The sequence below is a fragment of the Thunnus thynnus genome, chromosome 11 (assembly GCF_963924715.1).
Source record: "Thunnus thynnus chromosome 11, fThuThy2.1, whole genome shotgun sequence".
Classification (NCBI taxonomy): Eukaryota; Metazoa; Chordata; class Actinopteri; order Scombriformes; family Scombridae; genus Thunnus; species Thunnus thynnus.
The window spans coordinates 19,336,478-19,353,795 of NC_089527.1; the positions used below are offsets into that span (position 1 = coordinate 19,336,478).

The 17,318-nt window shown below is 39.9% G+C and overlaps 2 protein-coding genes across 3 annotated transcripts; one reads left to right on the forward strand and one right to left on the reverse strand.

Moving 5' to 3' along the window:
* Positions 1 to 351: 351 nt before the first annotated feature.
* Positions 352 to 6,507, forward strand: hnrnpa3 (heterogeneous nuclear ribonucleoprotein A3). Of its 2 annotated transcripts, none has more exons than XM_067603601.1 (11): positions 352 to 499; positions 1,241 to 1,363; positions 1,469 to 1,615; positions 1,705 to 1,915; positions 2,013 to 2,102; positions 2,193 to 2,264; positions 2,916 to 2,963; positions 3,170 to 3,313; positions 3,397 to 3,513; positions 3,639 to 3,709; positions 5,154 to 6,507. In XM_067603601.1, the coding sequence occupies exons 1-10, from the start codon at positions 494 to 496 to the stop codon at positions 3,692 to 3,694; spliced, it is 1,014 nt and encodes a 337-aa protein (XP_067459702.1). In that variant the 5' UTR covers positions 352 to 493; the 3' UTR covers positions 3,695 to 3,709; positions 5,154 to 6,507. The 2 variants fall into 2 exon arrangements, with proteins under 2 accessions (XP_067459702.1, XP_067459701.1); XM_067603600.1 differs by lacking the exon at positions 5,154 to 6,507 and adding an exon at positions 3,809 to 4,474 and having other exon boundaries at positions 353 to 499.
* A 694-nt stretch (positions 6,508 to 7,201) lies between these two features.
* On the reverse strand, positions 7,202 to 13,986 carry nfe2l2a (nfe2 like bZIP transcription factor 2a). The gene is made up of 5 exons (XM_067603599.1): positions 13,746 to 13,986; positions 10,409 to 10,675; positions 10,035 to 10,127; positions 9,716 to 9,913; positions 7,202 to 8,841 (listed from the first exon to the last, which is right to left on the reverse strand). The coding sequence occupies exons 1-5, from the start codon at positions 13,782 to 13,784 to the stop codon at positions 7,582 to 7,584; spliced, it is 1,857 nt and encodes a 618-aa protein (XP_067459700.1). The 5' UTR covers positions 13,785 to 13,986; the 3' UTR covers positions 7,202 to 7,581.
* Between the last annotated feature and the right edge of the window lie 3,332 nt (positions 13,987 to 17,318).

Here is a 17,318-nt window from a genome sequence, read left to right on the forward strand (position 1 = left end):
CTTATCAGAAAAAATGAGCACTTGAAAAAAACAGCAGCGTGATAAGAACTACCTAAAATGACAAAAAAAAAACATCTTTGGGAAAAATTTATTTGACGTGTACTTTGATTTTTTAGTTTGGCTCAGGTCCCATCCACTAACACGGAGGGGGTGGGATTTATGACCTATGCTGCAGTCAGCCACCAGGGGGCGACGGAGATATTTTGACTTCACTTTTTTAGCTGTTATGTCGTCCATCTTTAAATGTATACTTTTTTTTCTTTATTGTACACATGTTCATATACAAAGGTACAAACATATATATATGTGTGTATGTATATGTATATGTATATGTATATATATATATGGTAGAAAACCAAAAACAAACAAAAAGATTACATTTTATATCTTTATACAGTCTGTTATGCATCCCTGCTGACGTCAGACTGAAGGAGGCACGACTGTCTTGTTGTCACGTGATCCTCTCCGATCTGCGCTCGTGGACATCTGCAAAATGGAGGTGAGGTTGTCTGAAATGTTGCGAATAAAAACACGGCTGTGTGTTAAATGCATTAAAGTCACAATTGCTCTGTAACATATACGTGACTCTGGCGGAGATTTTCACGGCGTAGTGTTGTAATTCGCTGCTTCTCTGTGAAGATTAAAAGCTGTTCTCGTTAGCTAGCGCAGCAGCAAAGCTAATGGTGGTCTCCATTATTGGGGTATAACGTCACTGTTTCAGCTGATTGTCAAATTCAACATTGTTGTTGGATTTCTGCAACCCTCATTACTAGTCACAGCAGCTGGATTAACTGTATCTTTTGGTTGATAGCACAGTGTCAACCTACGACATCCCCTGATATGAACTACAAGCTATCTGCCAATGCTAGCTAGGCCGCTCAGGCAAACTAGGCCTATTGTAAAGTTAACCTGTTTTTATGAATGACAGGCCTCAGCCTGGCGACTTTCCAGTACCAGATGTCATAATTTAGAAGCACTGGGTTAATTTATCAGCCTAATGTTGCTTGATGAGATAGTTTATTGTTAGCTTGGTCTGCCACCACAACAGGAGTGAAGGTAACGTTACGCCCTGGCATTAAGATCATTTAATATGTTGAAGTTGCAGATATTTGCATGTATTTGCAGATTTTTTTCAAGTGCAGGATCACAGTAGCGTTATGTGACAATGCTGTCATGTTTCTACAGTAATTAACAGTAGTGTCATTCACAGCTACGATGTGTGTTTTCTTGTGTTGCATAGGACCGTGAGGCCAAAGAACCCGAGCAGCTTAGGAAGCTGTTTATTGGGGGTTTGAGCTTTGAAACCACGGAGGAGAGTTTGCGGGCCCATTTTGAGCAATGGGGAACACTCACGGACTGTGTAGTATGTATTTTATATAATAATAATAGTAGAAGAATTAATAACAGTAACTTACAAATATGGCTAAACTGCTGTCACTACTATTGTGTTTGACTTTGTTGTGTCTAGGTGATGAGGGACCCCAACAGCAAGCGATCAAGAGGGTTTGGCTTTGTAACATACTCCTCTGTAAGGGAGGTTGATGACGCCATGAAAGCAAGGCCTCATAAAGTCGATGGGCGGGTTGTTGAACCGAAGAGGGCCGTGTCCAGAGAGGTAAACAAACCCTGACCTGAAGGCAGATGTCATAGAAAGGTTACTGTTTGGTATGTGTTGGTCTGTGCTCATTGATACTCTTATTTCAGGACTCCAATAAACCAGGTGCCCATCTGACGGTGAAGAAGATCTTTGTCGGTGGTATCAAGGAGGACACTGAGGAGTACCATATCCGAGAGCATTTTGAGAAATACGGAAAGATTGAATGCATTGACATCATGGAGGAACGCTCCACCGGGAAGAAGAGAGGATTCTGCTTTGTCTCGTTCGATGATCATGACACTGTAGATAAAATTGTTGGTATGTGGTTGTTTAGATTTCAGAGTTAGTTAGACATTAAGGAAACATCAGGGAATGTTATGAATCTCTATTGTTTTTCCTTTTTTTCCTCTTACAGCCCAGAAATACCACACAATCAACTTCCACAACTGTGAGGTCAGGAAAGCTCTCTCAAAACAGGAAATGAGTTCCATGTCCAATAACAGGGGTAAGCACACCATCACATGGAGAATAAAATAATAATTACTATTATTGCACATTCTGTATGCAACTGACAATTCACCCTCCTTTATATCAGGCAGGAGTGGAGGATCTGGAAACTTCATGGGCAGAGGTGGTAATTTTGGAGGTGGTGGCAACTTTGGCCGTGGTGAGTAGCATTTGCATAACAAATGAAAGTGTCATTGACCTTATCCACACTAAAGCAGGTACATTTGATAGTTATATTTACGTCATAAGGGGTTGGCAGAACAAGTTTTGCCTCCACACTGAAATACCAAATGAAGTAAAATGCTTTTATCTCTTTGTTTTTGTTTTTGTTTTTTTTTAACTAAATGGTGGTCATAACCATCTTGTAAAACCGGTTACTCAGTCTTTGCCTGGACAGGGTGAGGCTCTGTGGGTGTTTGGTGATCTGCCATATTGGCACTCAAAAGAAGTGGAAACAAAGTCACTGATGCCAGAAATGTGTTGTCTTAGCATTGCTGCTATGCGGAATTATTTTGTTATATTTCTGAAATGTTGACCATCATATGTCAGTTATCTCAAAACGCTCTGTCTTATTCAACCTACCAAGCAAGAACAGCATTTTCAGATTTTATCCACCAGAGCATGTTTTTTGTTGAAAACATCACCTTAGTGTTGATAACAAGACCAGAGCAGAGATTGTTTTTCAGATGAGCCTGCATTAATGTGGATACGGTCTCAGCTGTGACAAGGCTGCAAGATTACACAAATTGGTCACATTTTTTATGTTAAGCTATGTTTATGCTAATGTATTTTAATCCTCTTGGTTTCCTAGGTGGCTATGGTGGAGGACGAGGTGGTTATGGTGATGATTTTGACAATGGTGAGCAGTTGTAAAGCAAGGATATTAAATGCATTACATGACCATGACTACTGTCATGGTCATGTAATGCATTTAATATCCTTGCTTGCTTATGTAACAACTGTGTTGTGTTTAAGAAAATATTTTTCCAACAGTGTTATGTTAGTGCCACTCCACTGTAATTAATGAGGTCCTGTTGTATGTTTGCATTTTTTTTACTGTTATAGGTCCAGGAGGAAATTATGGTGGAGGACCAGGTTATGGAGGAGGCCGAGGGGGCTATGGAGGTGGTGGTGGCGGCCCAGGGTATGGAAACCAGGGTGGTGGATTTGGTGGCAGCTGTGATGGAGGTTACGGGAGTAATGACGGAGGTAAATGTGTTACTTTCTCCAGAAATGAAATACTAGGCACCTGAAATTAAGCCTTGCCTTAAAATTGTCACTTATATCTTTAGGATATGGAGGGGGTGGAAATTACAATGACTTTGGAAACTATGGTGGACAGCAGTCCAACTATGGGCCCATGAAAGGGAACAACTTTGGTGGCAGAAACTCAGGCGGACCCTACGGTGGTGAGTTTTACCCTCCAACTCCGTGTATGTAAAGATCCGACTTCAAAATGGCACATAACAAATGACAGAACATCTCCTGAGGAGCAACAAACATACATTGTTTGTTTGTATTTTCTGAACCGTAGGTGGCTATGGCTCTGGCGGCGGCGGCGGTGGTGGTTATGGCTCACGGCGATATTAATTATTTCATGTTTTGGTAAGTTGCATTCAGTTTCACACCACTCTCGTAGCACAGTACAGAGTGAGCCCATGAGTGCAGAATAACAATTTGTTCTATCCTGTATCCATTCAACAGGCTTCAGTTCTTAGCAGGAGAGGCGAGGAGGTGAGCAAAGGAATTGTCAGGAAAGCTGCAGGTTACTTTGAGGCAGTCATCTGAAAGCATTAGAGGAACACACAAGTCAGACATTACTGCAGCTAAATCGGAGAAGTTTATGGAAGAAGGACTGTATACACAAGACATGAGTGCAGATGATACCCTTCCCTGATTGTGATAGATGTTTCCCTGCTAAGCAATTTTTCCCTTTTGTGCGTCTGAAGTGTGTGTATTGTGCCTATGGTATCAGGGGTAAAGAGTAAATTGTTCTTTTTTATCTGAAGTCAGTTCTTAATATCTTTATTTTCCTTTTTTTACATGAGTTAGTCAATTATTTTTTTGTATTTTAACCTGGTTTTGTCAATTAGCATAGTTATATCAGGCCCTCAGATGAGCTAGAATTACACATTTTTTCTTTCTGAAGTTATTATGATTGCTCAATTGCAAGTGTCAAGTGTATTTTGATTTTGTATGTGAAGCACAGTAATGTAAATCCTTCGTAGTACCAGTGTTAACAAATATAAGCAGTCTGGATTTAGAATCAAGGGAATCCCTCACTCTTCTTGTTCCCAGTGAACCGAATTCTAGATTGTCCAAATATTTTGATTAGTAGAAAAAGAACGAATAAAATTGTGTAGTAAAGTACCATGAGGTTCAGTGCGTCATTGGTTCAGAAAAAGATTAAATGAGTGTCAATTTATCTGTTGCCTGCTCATTGTGACTGTGAAGTTTAGCAAATCAGCCTGCCCAGTACTTTTTTTGGGAGTATTAATATGTATGTGGGTGAATATAGTACAGTGTTCATATACTGTATGTATTTACTTGTACCAGGGTCAATGACAAGGGAGATTTGGGTAGTCCTAGGGCAAGGGCCCATACATCACCTATGCCAGTGTTGAGCGAGTAGGATTATAACAGCCGCAAGCACCTGCAGTTGGGCCCTCAGCATCGCTAGTGTGGAAGATTGCAGATGACTGTCAGACAGGACGTCTTCAGCCCCAGCACAGTGGACCAGTCAGCATTTTGAGAGAGAAGGGAGAAGGCAGCATCGAGCACAACGCCCATGGAGGAAGCTTGCAGTGTCGTGCCTGGTAGTGAGCGTCTATCTCTCTTTCAAGGCTAGCTAAACCCTCCAGCAGCCGGTGCTAGCGAAGAAAGACTAGTTCCTGGACACATTGGAGATCCTGTTGAGTCAGAGATACTGCAGTTTACCCGCAAAATGCTAGATTTCAGACATTAACGAGAAAAGGGAGTGAGTATTTCACAAAAGCTGACTTAAAGAAGATGGGAGCAGGTAAGAGTAACCACTTTGCTTGATTTGCAGATGTGGAAAGAGGCATTCTCTTCTTGCTGAAAATCTGTAAAGACCTGATAACATGGAAGGTTCTGGATGGGTAAGACTTTTTTCAAAATATTATATAAGGCTGCTCATATTGTAATCTAACAGTGCACTAGGTGGTTATTACATGGTGCAGGGGTCTTTTTTAAGGTAAACCGAGCAGGATGACATCCAGTGTTGCCCCACTTTGACCAGAATCAGCCTGTGAGCTACCATGAAGGCAAAAAATGTATTGTTTTTATCATGTTTTATTTATTTATCTTCAATATCACTCCTTTAATATTGATGAAACAAGCTTGGGGAAACAACGAGGTTACCATACTTCCAAGAGAAGAACAATATGGAAGAATGCCAAACTACCATTAAGTCATGCAGTATTAAAATACATGGAGATCAGAAAGTCATTGTTGGATCTATATGAATTAGCATAATGATGTAAAAACCTCATGGTAGGGGACTTTAAACCCTGAAGGAACTTGATCATTGCTACAAAGGCTAGTCATAATAGTGAAAATAGTGTTTGTCATTTATAAAAAGCTTTGACCAGCCTGGGTTTTTTTTAAAGCAACATGAAACAAGGTCAGATCCTCTGTGCAAATCACAGGGGCAAAATATGTAAAATAATGTAATAATAATGCATATGGCAAACACACTGCCTCAGCAGAGAGGAACAGTGGTCACAAGTTTAAACCAACAAACTGGGACAGAACAGACGCATTATACTGATGGTTCACAGACTAGTAATTCATATGCAGTCTAATGTGAGTTTGTATAGGAGACTAGTTTGCATAGTCAAAAAACCTTTCCACGAACTGCTATTTGTTCTACCCTCTGAGTTCAAACTAAGTTCAGATGTCTAGGGAGATTTTGTTGGTTTTTCCAAAAAACAGGAACTTGTGACCTATTGCTACAGTACTTTTTGTAAATTGTTACTGTATTTGAGCATGTGCAGACGGAGAAATCATTTCAATTTAACGTCTTTTATACTTAAATTTACATTTTGGATCATTGTTAAGACATATCATGCTTCTTTAATGGTAGGGATACAACCCACAAGATGCTACAAGCCTAATTTTATGCATTTGAATTGACCTGTCCATTTAAGAGTCGACACAGGTCAAGTCAACACAGTCTGAAATCAGACAAAACATTGCCTGAAAATGTTTCCCAATCAGTTGCAGGATAGTATTTTTAAAGAGGAATGTAGAATGACCAGCTTCTTTACACTACAGCTTGGCTATAATAAAACACCAGTGTGAATGAACTACATTGGCTGATGAGAAGAGTATGTAAATGTTAAGTGTGACTTGTATTCTTAAATAAAAATATGTTCCATGAACTGAGTGTTTCATTTCTGAACAGCAGTTGAAAACATCGACCACCAAACGTTCTTCTTTCTTTTGCAGTACAACTCTTCTGAATGTCAAAGCATCATCTCTTGTTTTACTGCATTACTTAATCCACAGATGTCCTTGAGTTTGTCGTCAGTTTAGTTTGCTACACAGACCCTCTGAAGTTTGGGCTTGGCGATCAAAGGTGGTGTTTGTGTGTGAAAGTGCATGTGGAGCAAATACTGATTGTGTAGGGCTTTACCTTTGAATATGTTTGCCCAGTGGACCATTGTGAAGTTGTCATGCATGGTTCGCACTGAGCATACTCTGCCACAGGTCAACAATTGTGCTCTTTGTTGTGTAACCTAATGAATGCATTGGGTGTGATTTCTTTTGCGACACGAGTTTTACAGTATTAAAAGATTTAGGTTACTGTACAAACAACCTTGCCCTAATAACAACAAGCAGGTTGGGAAACTGGATTAAACCAATAACGCTTTTGTTTCAGTACAAGATTCCATTTATTTTCTGTTTTGTAAGGCCTATAATAGAGCCTTCAAGTCAAGAACTGACTTGAACATGTGGTAAGTTATGTAATCGCTCCTTAGACTATATATCCATCTGGCATCAATCTGTTACAAGCTGTGGCTAGAGCTGTGGTACACTTCACAATGTTCTCTCTTCAGAAAATAGGAGGCCATATAGCTATAGGAATAGTTTATTGAAAACCACAGAAGTCAAGATTTAAAAAAGGAACCTGGGCAGCAAATCATAAGGTAAAGTTATAAAACATGAGTAACAATGATTGAAACAATCATTAGCATACAGAAACATGATATATACAATATATATATTTATATATACATCAACATTTTTATCAATCTGAAAAGCAAGTCATTTATTTACAATTGGTTATAGAATCTGTGAAGGTTTCAGAGTACAAAAGAAGTAAAATATCAAAAATATTACAACATTCAGAGGAATAAGCCAAAACTATACAATAGTTCTGCCGAGCTACTACTGCTTAAAGCGAGCGACTACAAAGTTATTGCATAGTATTACTATGATAATGCAGTACCTTATTACAAAGGAGAAATGTGGTTGTCTTCGCTCTTGAAAGTCTTTTTAACGCGAGGAACAAGGAAGACGCTGCCATCAGTTGACTGCTGGAGGGAGTAGTCAGATGGGGAGTAGGTATTCCCCTTCTCATCTCTCAACATGCTAAAGACTTCCAGGTACAAGCTGTTGAGCTGCTTCTTCATTTCCTTAAGGTTTTTGATGTTCTGGCTTTTCTCGCTCAGCAGACGCTCCTTTTCATCTTTCAGTGAGTCAAGGTCGCCCTCGAGCCCCACAATGTTCTCCATCTTGCGTTTGCGGCAGTTCTGGGCAGCTACCTTGTTCTTGCCGCGGCGGCGTATGTCTCGGACCAGGGCCAGCTGGGCCTCACTCAGTTGGTGCTTTGACATCATCTCATTGAAGTCATCAACAGGCAGATTAATAATCATGTCAACAGTGAACGGGATTTTGAGGGCCTTAGCCCTCTGCTCGTCTCTGGAGAGACGCATGTCAGAGCGTTTCTTATGCTTGTCTTTGGTGAAGGGGGAGTTGTTGTGGCCATTCTCCACTGCTGGCTCCGTCTTTTGTTGTTTGGGTTTCTTGTCCTGCTGTTGTGGCTGACCTATTACTGCAGATACAGGAACTCCTGACTGAAGATCATCAGGTTGGAAATTTAATGAGAACATCTCTGAGTAGTCAGATTCTGCACTCCCAGGGTTGTGGTCCATCTCCTCCATGTCTGAATCACTGTAACCAAAGGACCCATCTCCGTATACAGATTTCCCAGGCGAACTAGCATTTGGACTTGTGTTTGTAGAGATTCCTGAATCTGAGTCTGGCAATTCTGCCTTCAGATTTTGTTTGCCTCTGTCAAATGCATCTCCAGGTGAGAGGCTGTAAAGGTCCACTGGTATGAAGAGCGGCTTGTTTGGGACATCAGACATGATGCTACTTTCATTCCCTTCAAGGCCAGGCTGACCACTGCTCTCTTCCAGTATGGTGTTGGGGTAAAATATGTCACAGAAACCTTCTGCACTGAAGTTAGTATTTAACTGAGGATCTTTTTCCTTAATCTGGCCAAGATTGTCCGCCGGGGCCATGCTGGGAACAGAGCCATCAAATGTATTCATAAATTCTGCAGAACAGACATTTAAATTGTTTGTCTCCCCTTCTGTGACAGTGGACATGGGGTAATAAGTATAGCTTGGATTCTGTACTTCAGGGTTGTTTGGAAGAGGATAGGTTGTAGTTTCCAGTGTGTCCTCCATTTGCATGTTTAAGCATTGCTTGAAAAAAAAAAAAGATAAAGAATTAGTTAAATATATACAATCAACGCAGCTATTACAGTGCACGTATCACATTTTGTTTTGTGTCAAATACAAAGATTTAACATGCTTAAATCTTTTATTTTTTATTGCATGACGTGGTATGTTTTGCCATGCAGTTGGTCATACTGACAAATTCCTGTACATAGTGCTAGGTGTCCCAAAAGGAGGTGGATTCACTGATTTAAAAGCATAGGTACCCTGTGTGAATTTCTAAGACTGTAAACTAGAAATTACGAGGACAGTTCTCCCAGCTTGCTGTTGCAGTGAGGTGGACCAATTGTTATCTCCACAACACAGAAGCAGCAAATTTCTAACAAAATTCTACAGAGCCCCATTTCTACAATGTGTCTTGTCAACAACTGGAACAACTCTGAAGCTGTATGGTTAGGACTGTAGTCCAGTCTATTCTGAAACAAGGCAATGAATGTTACACTGCCCCACCCATCAGCAAATGCAAATAGCTGCTTTGAAACAAAACTGATAAGGCAGCTACTGACAATCACGCACATCTTCACGTTCCTGACAAAAAGCAAAGGTTTTAAGACTGCCACACCCTCACTGAACATGAACATGTTTTACTAATCGTACAAACTGCATCACACCATAAAACCTCCTGTCCTAATGCTCTAAAAAGTCTCCACACAGAAACCTTATGTAATCACAGTGGAATGAGCCCTGTGCACCTGCGTCCCTCTATATGAGACCCATAGGGCAAACAAAAAGTGTCTGTCCTCCACTGCCGGGGCTCCTGCCGTTGATTCATTCTTTGGGTATTTGTTCCACAACACAAACCACCATGCCACTGAGGCACTAGAATCCATGTATACCATACCTGCAGCTCTGGGAGGGACAAAAGCTCCATCCAGGCCTGCTCCAAATCTGGGGACATCCTCTGTTGTGGTGGTGGTGGTGATAGTGGACCTGGGGAAAGAGTGACCGGTGGCAGAGCTGGCTGCTCAGGGGATATCATGATAGTGCTGCTGCTGCTAGGTGATGGAACAGCAGTCGTGTCCAGGCAAACTGAGGTGTTCTATGAGACAAACATATGAATATAGATGTTACAATTATAAGGTTACAATTATAACTAAAAAGTCCTGTTCAAGGCTGACAGCTATAATGTCGCATTTTAGATAATCATTAGATGTTCTTACCTCAGTTTCCTCTACAGGAAATGTTTCTGCCAGCAGCTGCAAACATTCATCAAATGACATGGTATCACCATTCTCTTCTGTGAAGCTGACATTCTGCAAGAGAGGGTGAGATACCTACTATTAAATTTACCACCTAGCATCCTTAGTAGCACACCATCTTTTAAAAACAGCACATGATTTTATATTTATAGAGCTCAGGTCTCCATAGAGTAGTTTCTAAAGCACAATACAGCGATGCAAAACTACAGACCCACCTGTGTGTCTGTAATTACACAAGATGAGGTGGTTACCTAGCTACAACAGAGCTGCAGCCTATCAAAGGAGGTGGGAGTGGTCCAGCCCTGACATGAGTAATGATGGCTATGTGCAGGTACCTGTGTAACCTCTAGAGGTGAGACTGTCGACTGCAGTGGGGCGCTGGGTGGCGGGCGGGGTATGTACTCTCCTGTCTCCTCATCTAGCTGTAGCTGTGCCAGCAGGGCCTTCTCTTGCTCCCGGAGCAGGTGCAGCCGCTTCTCTTCCTCCAGCTCCCGCTGCCTCTGGAGCTCATGCTCTTTCTGACGATGGTTGTAGTCGAACACCTCACGCCTGGCACCGAGATCGATGTCCTGCTTCCACAGGATGTCAATCAGTTCCATGTCCTAGAAAAGAACGACAGATCAGTTTAGAGAGTTGTGAGCCGTGGCCATGCTGTCCTGCAGTGAGAATGTGATCAGCATTGGAGCAAAGAAGAGTGTCCCTGCTGTGAAGCATGGCTGCCGCACCTGCCACACCCTTTCCCTCAGTATCTGTTCACTGACAACAACAACACTGGCAAGTGTGTCAACTAGGAGAAGCCTCATGAATAATGGATACACTTCTCTATTTCCCCTGTTGCCACCACACACCAGCAGACACGTATCCTCTCTTGATTCTCTTTCCAAGGGAAGTGGTCAGTACCCATCCGATTAAACTGAGGTGTGAATTCATTTGTCACAACCAGACTCACATATAGGGCATACTTTAAGTCAAGTTTTTGCATTAAGTGACTTTATGTTACAGGTTTAAAATTATCTGTTTGTTCTCTACAAGAAGTAAAGTTAAATCCCAAAAATTCATGTTGTATTTTGCAGTATTTATAAAATCAGGATTCTAAGAAATGTCTGCAGTTTAAAAAATGTAATATCACAATGCTTAGAGAACATATGATAAATATACAAGATGACAACAGTAATGTTCCTAAAAAGGTGGTAGTGTAACCAAATAAAATTAGGAAGGTGAGGCTGTAGATTTGTTTCTAGATGGAATTCCAGACCTTGTTTCCTTGTTTTCTTCCTTGGTACATCTCAGAATAAAACTATTTATAGCTGACCTCAACATATTCTGCCTCAAAACTGCACAAAAGATTTTGCCCCACATTTAGTATTTACACATGAAGCTGTTGTTGACAGTACAGAATGTTAGACACATGGGTACTAACAACTATGGGGCATATTTTAATTCTATTTCCTGTAGATTTCCCCTCACAGGCCTTTTTCAAACAAGAATGTGTTAAGATAAACTCTGCTGCTCTCTTCCTTGGGTCTCTTACCAGAACATATTTACAGAAGTAAACCATTTCACAAGGCCCTGGGATGTTGCATAAACCGAAGATACTGGTTCACAAGAAAATGTCTGCGCATGTGACTTGTTTGTTCCTCAGATTCGGGTATAAACATAACTTATGGGCTAGGCTTCAAACTGCTTGCTGTCGGTCATATGGCTCAAACAGACATAGCCCGGAGGAAGCCAAAAAGGAAGAAAAAAAAAGCAGAACAATACACAATAAAGAGGATGTGAAAATGTGACGAGAAAATATGGTATAAAAATGTTGTCTGCCTTTTAATTATTATTATTCAGTACAATGGGTTGTGTAGTAAATCTTCATGAACTTACAATAGCCCACAAGTATCTATATATATCTATATTTTAAGACATTGTTGACACAGTTCCTGACTACAGCTGTGGCACAGCAAAATAAGAACCCACTATAACCCTCTTTTACACAGTGTTGCATCAGAGGCATGGCCGCCGAAGGATTACACATTACTAAAGCTGCCAGCCATAAATCACACTCACCGGCTGAGAGGTGAACACACAACCAGACATTATGGCTGCTGCAGGAATGAGGAAGTTCCCTAAAATGTCTGAACAGACTTCTTGAGGTCATCCATGTTTTGCACACTTAAAAAACCACACTCCTGTCTGTTGACCGCAACTTATAAGCTCATCAGACAAGTCATATGAGTCACTTTAAAAAAACAATCTCACGTCTAAAAAAGGTCTGTCGTGAACCCTTTAGCTGTCACTGATTAACGATCATGTTATATAATGATATAGAACCAAAGTAGTCTAACAAATCTTGGCTCGTGTTCTGTATCTGCACCAAATTTGATTGTGTAAACGTGGGCGTGTAAGATCAGGTTATCGGTATGGTATCAGTTACGTGGCTGTCACAAGACTTGGATTGGCACCAGAACAAGGAAACTAACTCATAAAATTACTCCGATTTCCCACACCTCTCTGCCAAACAATGAGCCGTAAGACAAACCGAACAACATGCCTTAAGTTTAAAGTATGAGCAGAAAACACATGTTTAAAAAAAAAAATACAGGCATACTTTGAAACAGGACAAACTAATATGCTAATGCTTCCTCTGGCTATCAAAGCAGGTGATAGTGGAGAGAACTGAGATGTGTGTGTGTGCATTTTCACTATGGGTTGTTCATTTACTTCTCTTCAGCACTCTTCAACACAAAGGGCCTCAAAAAGGGGACCTGACTCCTGGAGTTTATCACAAGCCAGTGGACATCCACCCTTGACCGAGGATGATGAAACACAGTCGCACATGTTCCAAAACAGCCCTTTTTCTGTCCTTACTTACTTCCACCTACCTTTGACTGTGACAAGTTAAACTAAAGGCCACAAAAATTATACTTAAAAATAATTCATGTTCAACATCTTATTCAATATGTATGAACAATTGGGAAAACAAGTCTAGACTGAGCTTGTGTGTGTACGTTTTGTTTTTGTTTTTTGTTTTGTTTTTTTGTTGTTGTTTTTTTTTTTTTACAAAATACACTAAAAGACAAACAGCAAAGGCTGAGGCAACAGTATAGCCTTTATAGAAATCATTCACAGCGGTTCAAGCTGTTGCCTTTATCAGATATGGGATCACATGCTTGGAGGAAGGGGGTGGAGGGGGGAGGAGGGAGACACACTTACGGGAAAAAGAACCCAAAAGAAGACAGCCCATGGTTTTCTGTTTGCCCAACTTGTCAGGGCAAAGGCAACAATGTCATTTTGTTTAAAATATCACCACAAACAGCAATATTTCTACCTGGTTTTTATATAAGACTTATTTAACTTCCTGCCGAGAAAAAAAAACGTCACAACTCGATGACTTGCAGAACTGAAAGCGGTACAGAGGGCAACCTTAATATATCTAACTAATGAAAGAGAAGTCTTCTCTATACTCACGCTACATTATAACGTCTTAACTACGCCATAAGCTGATTTGTCACTGTGTTTAGATGAATTGATCCGGGACAAACATTTAAAAAGTTGCCCTGAACTATAAACACGTCTCTTCCTCTCCGTTAGATCACATAAAGGGAATTAAGGGGCACTGCCAGCCTGTCAATTGATCTCTTCTGTAGTGATCACCCAATAAAAATGTGTTATTTAGCCTACCTGTTGACGGGAATGCATCACCTCCATTTCCATCATCATGGAGATCTGCCTTGCCGTAAAGAAACGCCTTATGTAGGCCTAAATATATATGTGTGTGTGTATGTGAGTGTATTATTCCTCAATTGGCAGGTTGAAATGGCGAGATGAAGTCCGGTAGCGATAGTCCGACGCGGTGGCTGAATTTGAGGGAAATATTGCTTCCTCTAATCTAATGATCGTTACGGAAATGATGGCCCTGCCCACCGCTGCGGCACCGGGATCGTCCCCCTCACCGGCCTATGAGGCGATAGATACGGGCTGTGCATGCGTGTGGCGCCCGCTAGGCTGAGCAGAGCAGCGAGGAGATATCACACTACCAAATAAAAACATTAAATAATATGTATATGTACATTTTGAGCTCTGAAAGTCGTAAAGATTGCCGCTCACGTGATTATAAATAAATAGCCCTATATAAAAATATCTTAGCACGTGCCACTGTGTCTAACCATTAAAGACACTAAAATCTTCTTGGTCTGAATTTCTGAACATCATTTTTTTTACATTTTGAGATCCCTGTAAGCTCATTTTTATGTAATTATGAAACAAGAAACCACATCTACCATTTTAATTGTAACTCCGTCACCAGAAAAGTTTTGGTTGTTTCATAGCGCCCCCTGCTGGTCACACAGCTCGGTGTGGACGTGGAGGCCCTGGGGCCCCAATGTCCAGTTGTGATGTGGAAACACTGTAGACAGACCCACTGCAACTGGCAGACCACCACAAAACTGTTATAGGGGCCAAATATGCTTTAGTGCATATTGTATATTAATCTTAATTGTCCTGAAATTGATACATTGACAATAAAGATTTTGTTGAATTAGAAAATGAAAAAGTAGTGTAACCTATGAAGTTATTGTAAACTTACTAATGAGTTGAGTGGACAGCAGTGGTGGGAAGTAATTATGTACACTTACTCAAATACAGTTTGGATTGAACAGTTTTTCTCCACTATACAATTATTTTACTTTGATACATAAATATGCAAATCTGTACACAAGCAAAACATATGTCCAGTTACATATGACCAAAGTACATTTACTTGAGTACTGTATTTCACTAGAGTAAAATGTTGAGGTACTTGTACTAACATATGTCCATTTTCTGCTACTTAATACTTCTACTTCACTACATTTCAGAGGGAAATATTGTACTTTTCACTTTATTTAATGGCTGTAGTTACCAGTTACTTTACATATTAAGATTTTGTATACAAAACATGTGATAAGTAATAAATAAGATACAATGTATTTGTTTGATTAAACTATCCCTACAGTATATAAAGTAGGTACAATTAGCTCTTTCTTAACAGCTACAACATTTAAATGCTGCTTTAACATTAATTCATATGTAATAATATTCCAATAACATTTCACATAATTATATAGTTTAAGGGGCTAATAAGGAGGCTATTTTTTTTTACTTATTTTAAGCATGTTTTACTGATACAACTTTTGCTGAAAGCAGAATTTTTACTTGTAATGGAGTTTGTATCATTAAAGTGTGGTATTACCATTTTTACTTAAGTATTAGGTCTGAATATGTCTTCCACTACTGGTGCTTTAGATTTAACAACCCAACAGTAAATGCAGTTAAAACTGGTTCAACATTGATGCATTAAATTGCTACTTAAATGTCAATGTATCAATAATAATAATCCAATAATATAGACTACTATAATACCTACCACTCTGAAAGAAGGCGTTCTCCATACTGAGTACTTTTACTTTAAGTCAATGGCGGAAAGTACATTTATTCAAGTACTGTACTTTATACAATTTTAAGTACTTCTACTTTACTTGAGTATTTCCAATTTACAGTACTTTAACTTCTGCTCCTTTCAGGTGGGAATATTGCACTTTACTCCATTTATTTAACAGGTAGGCTGTGGTCTCCACTACATTTACTTACTTACTTACTTTCACTACATTTCAACTATAATTACAATTTACTTTGTTTTACCTACAAAACATATGATCAACTTATAAAATAGGATGCATTATTTAAGATTAAAAGCCATGTATACACATACAGGTGTTTTCAGTTATGTGGCAGATTAGACCTGCTCAGGTTTGAATTATACAAAGCTCTGCTGGGATGAGTTTACTAGTAAAAATAATAAAGTTGTAACTTTTCCTGCAACAAAACTAACTGGAGAGCTCCTGAAATCCTGAAAAAAAGACTATTTTTCATCTTGATAATAACTTGTGCACATGAAATACTATCTTGTGCCAATAAGATTAAATCTTTTAGGACCTTGAGGGCTCCCTAAGTGTATGTAACTCTCTGAAAGGGGCCATTATGTATTGTGAATACTTTTAGTTTGGCTATTTTAAGTACTTTTTTTCTAGTAATACTAGTATTTTTACAATGTGGTATTGCTACTTTTACTAGGTAAAGGATTTGAATAGACTATCTTTATCTACTGCTTTTAATTTTCTGATAATAGGCCTCCTCTTTTATATTATCCAAGTAAACATTTGAATGAAGGATTTGTACTTAATAATTAGGAGACTATTTCGCTTTACTTTTACTTGTGATATATCTGAGTTCTTAAACCTCTGGTGGACGGACGTGTAGTATTTCAGTTTAATATGCCATTAACAGCGAAATTTAAACTTAAAATGAACTCGCAATCCAAGACTACTCCTGTTTTTAAAAAAGTTGTTAAGGTTTATTAAATCCACACAGCTAATTAAACGTGGGCCATACTGACACCTCAGCGTAAATAAGAAGTCGGATCGCGATGTAAAGTAGCTTTCAAAATATGTCAAGGTAATAAGACAGGCTCCTGGCTCTAGCACCTATCTGCAAAGAACCTCACACTGAAGTGCAGCCCACTGTGCCACTGCGTGAAATTACACTAAAAAGCCCAATTTTTTCCCTCCTCGAGCGCGTTCATGAACACGCGTTCACGTTTGGCAGCTCCACGTCGACATTCTTCCAGCTGCATATAGTGAACTGCACAGGACTGGGGGAAGAAAAGGTAAAAGCGGCTGTAGCCACCTTACGATTAGAGCGCTGCAAGTCCGCAGACGGACATCAACCGCAGTGAAAACAGGCGTTTGCACTGCGAATCTATCCGTGGCCTGCAATGTCCTCAGATCGCTTTTCTGCTTTTGCATTTTATGATCTAGACTATTTGCCCCTCGTGTTGGATTGCAGCTGGTGCCTTGCGTCTACCTATATCAGGTACAGTATGACTTGCAGGACTTTCTCATATAACTTCTAATCATTTTCAAGGTAATGATTGAAACATGGCATGATTTGTTTTGTTTAATTATGTTGCACCTCTAAAGTTCCTGTCACTTGAATGCTGTTGAACTGGTAAGTGTACTAACTACCTTTAAACTGGAGTAACATAATACCCATAGCTGGAGCTCAGCTGGCCTTCTGCACTCCTCATTGCTATCATATTTATCTACATTGTTTGGGGAAAAGGTCATCCTCCAGGGGCCTGCTGAATTCGGGAAAAAGTTGTCAAAGCTCAACAGGTAGAATCAATGACACAGTGGCACAGGAGTGAAATAATCTTAA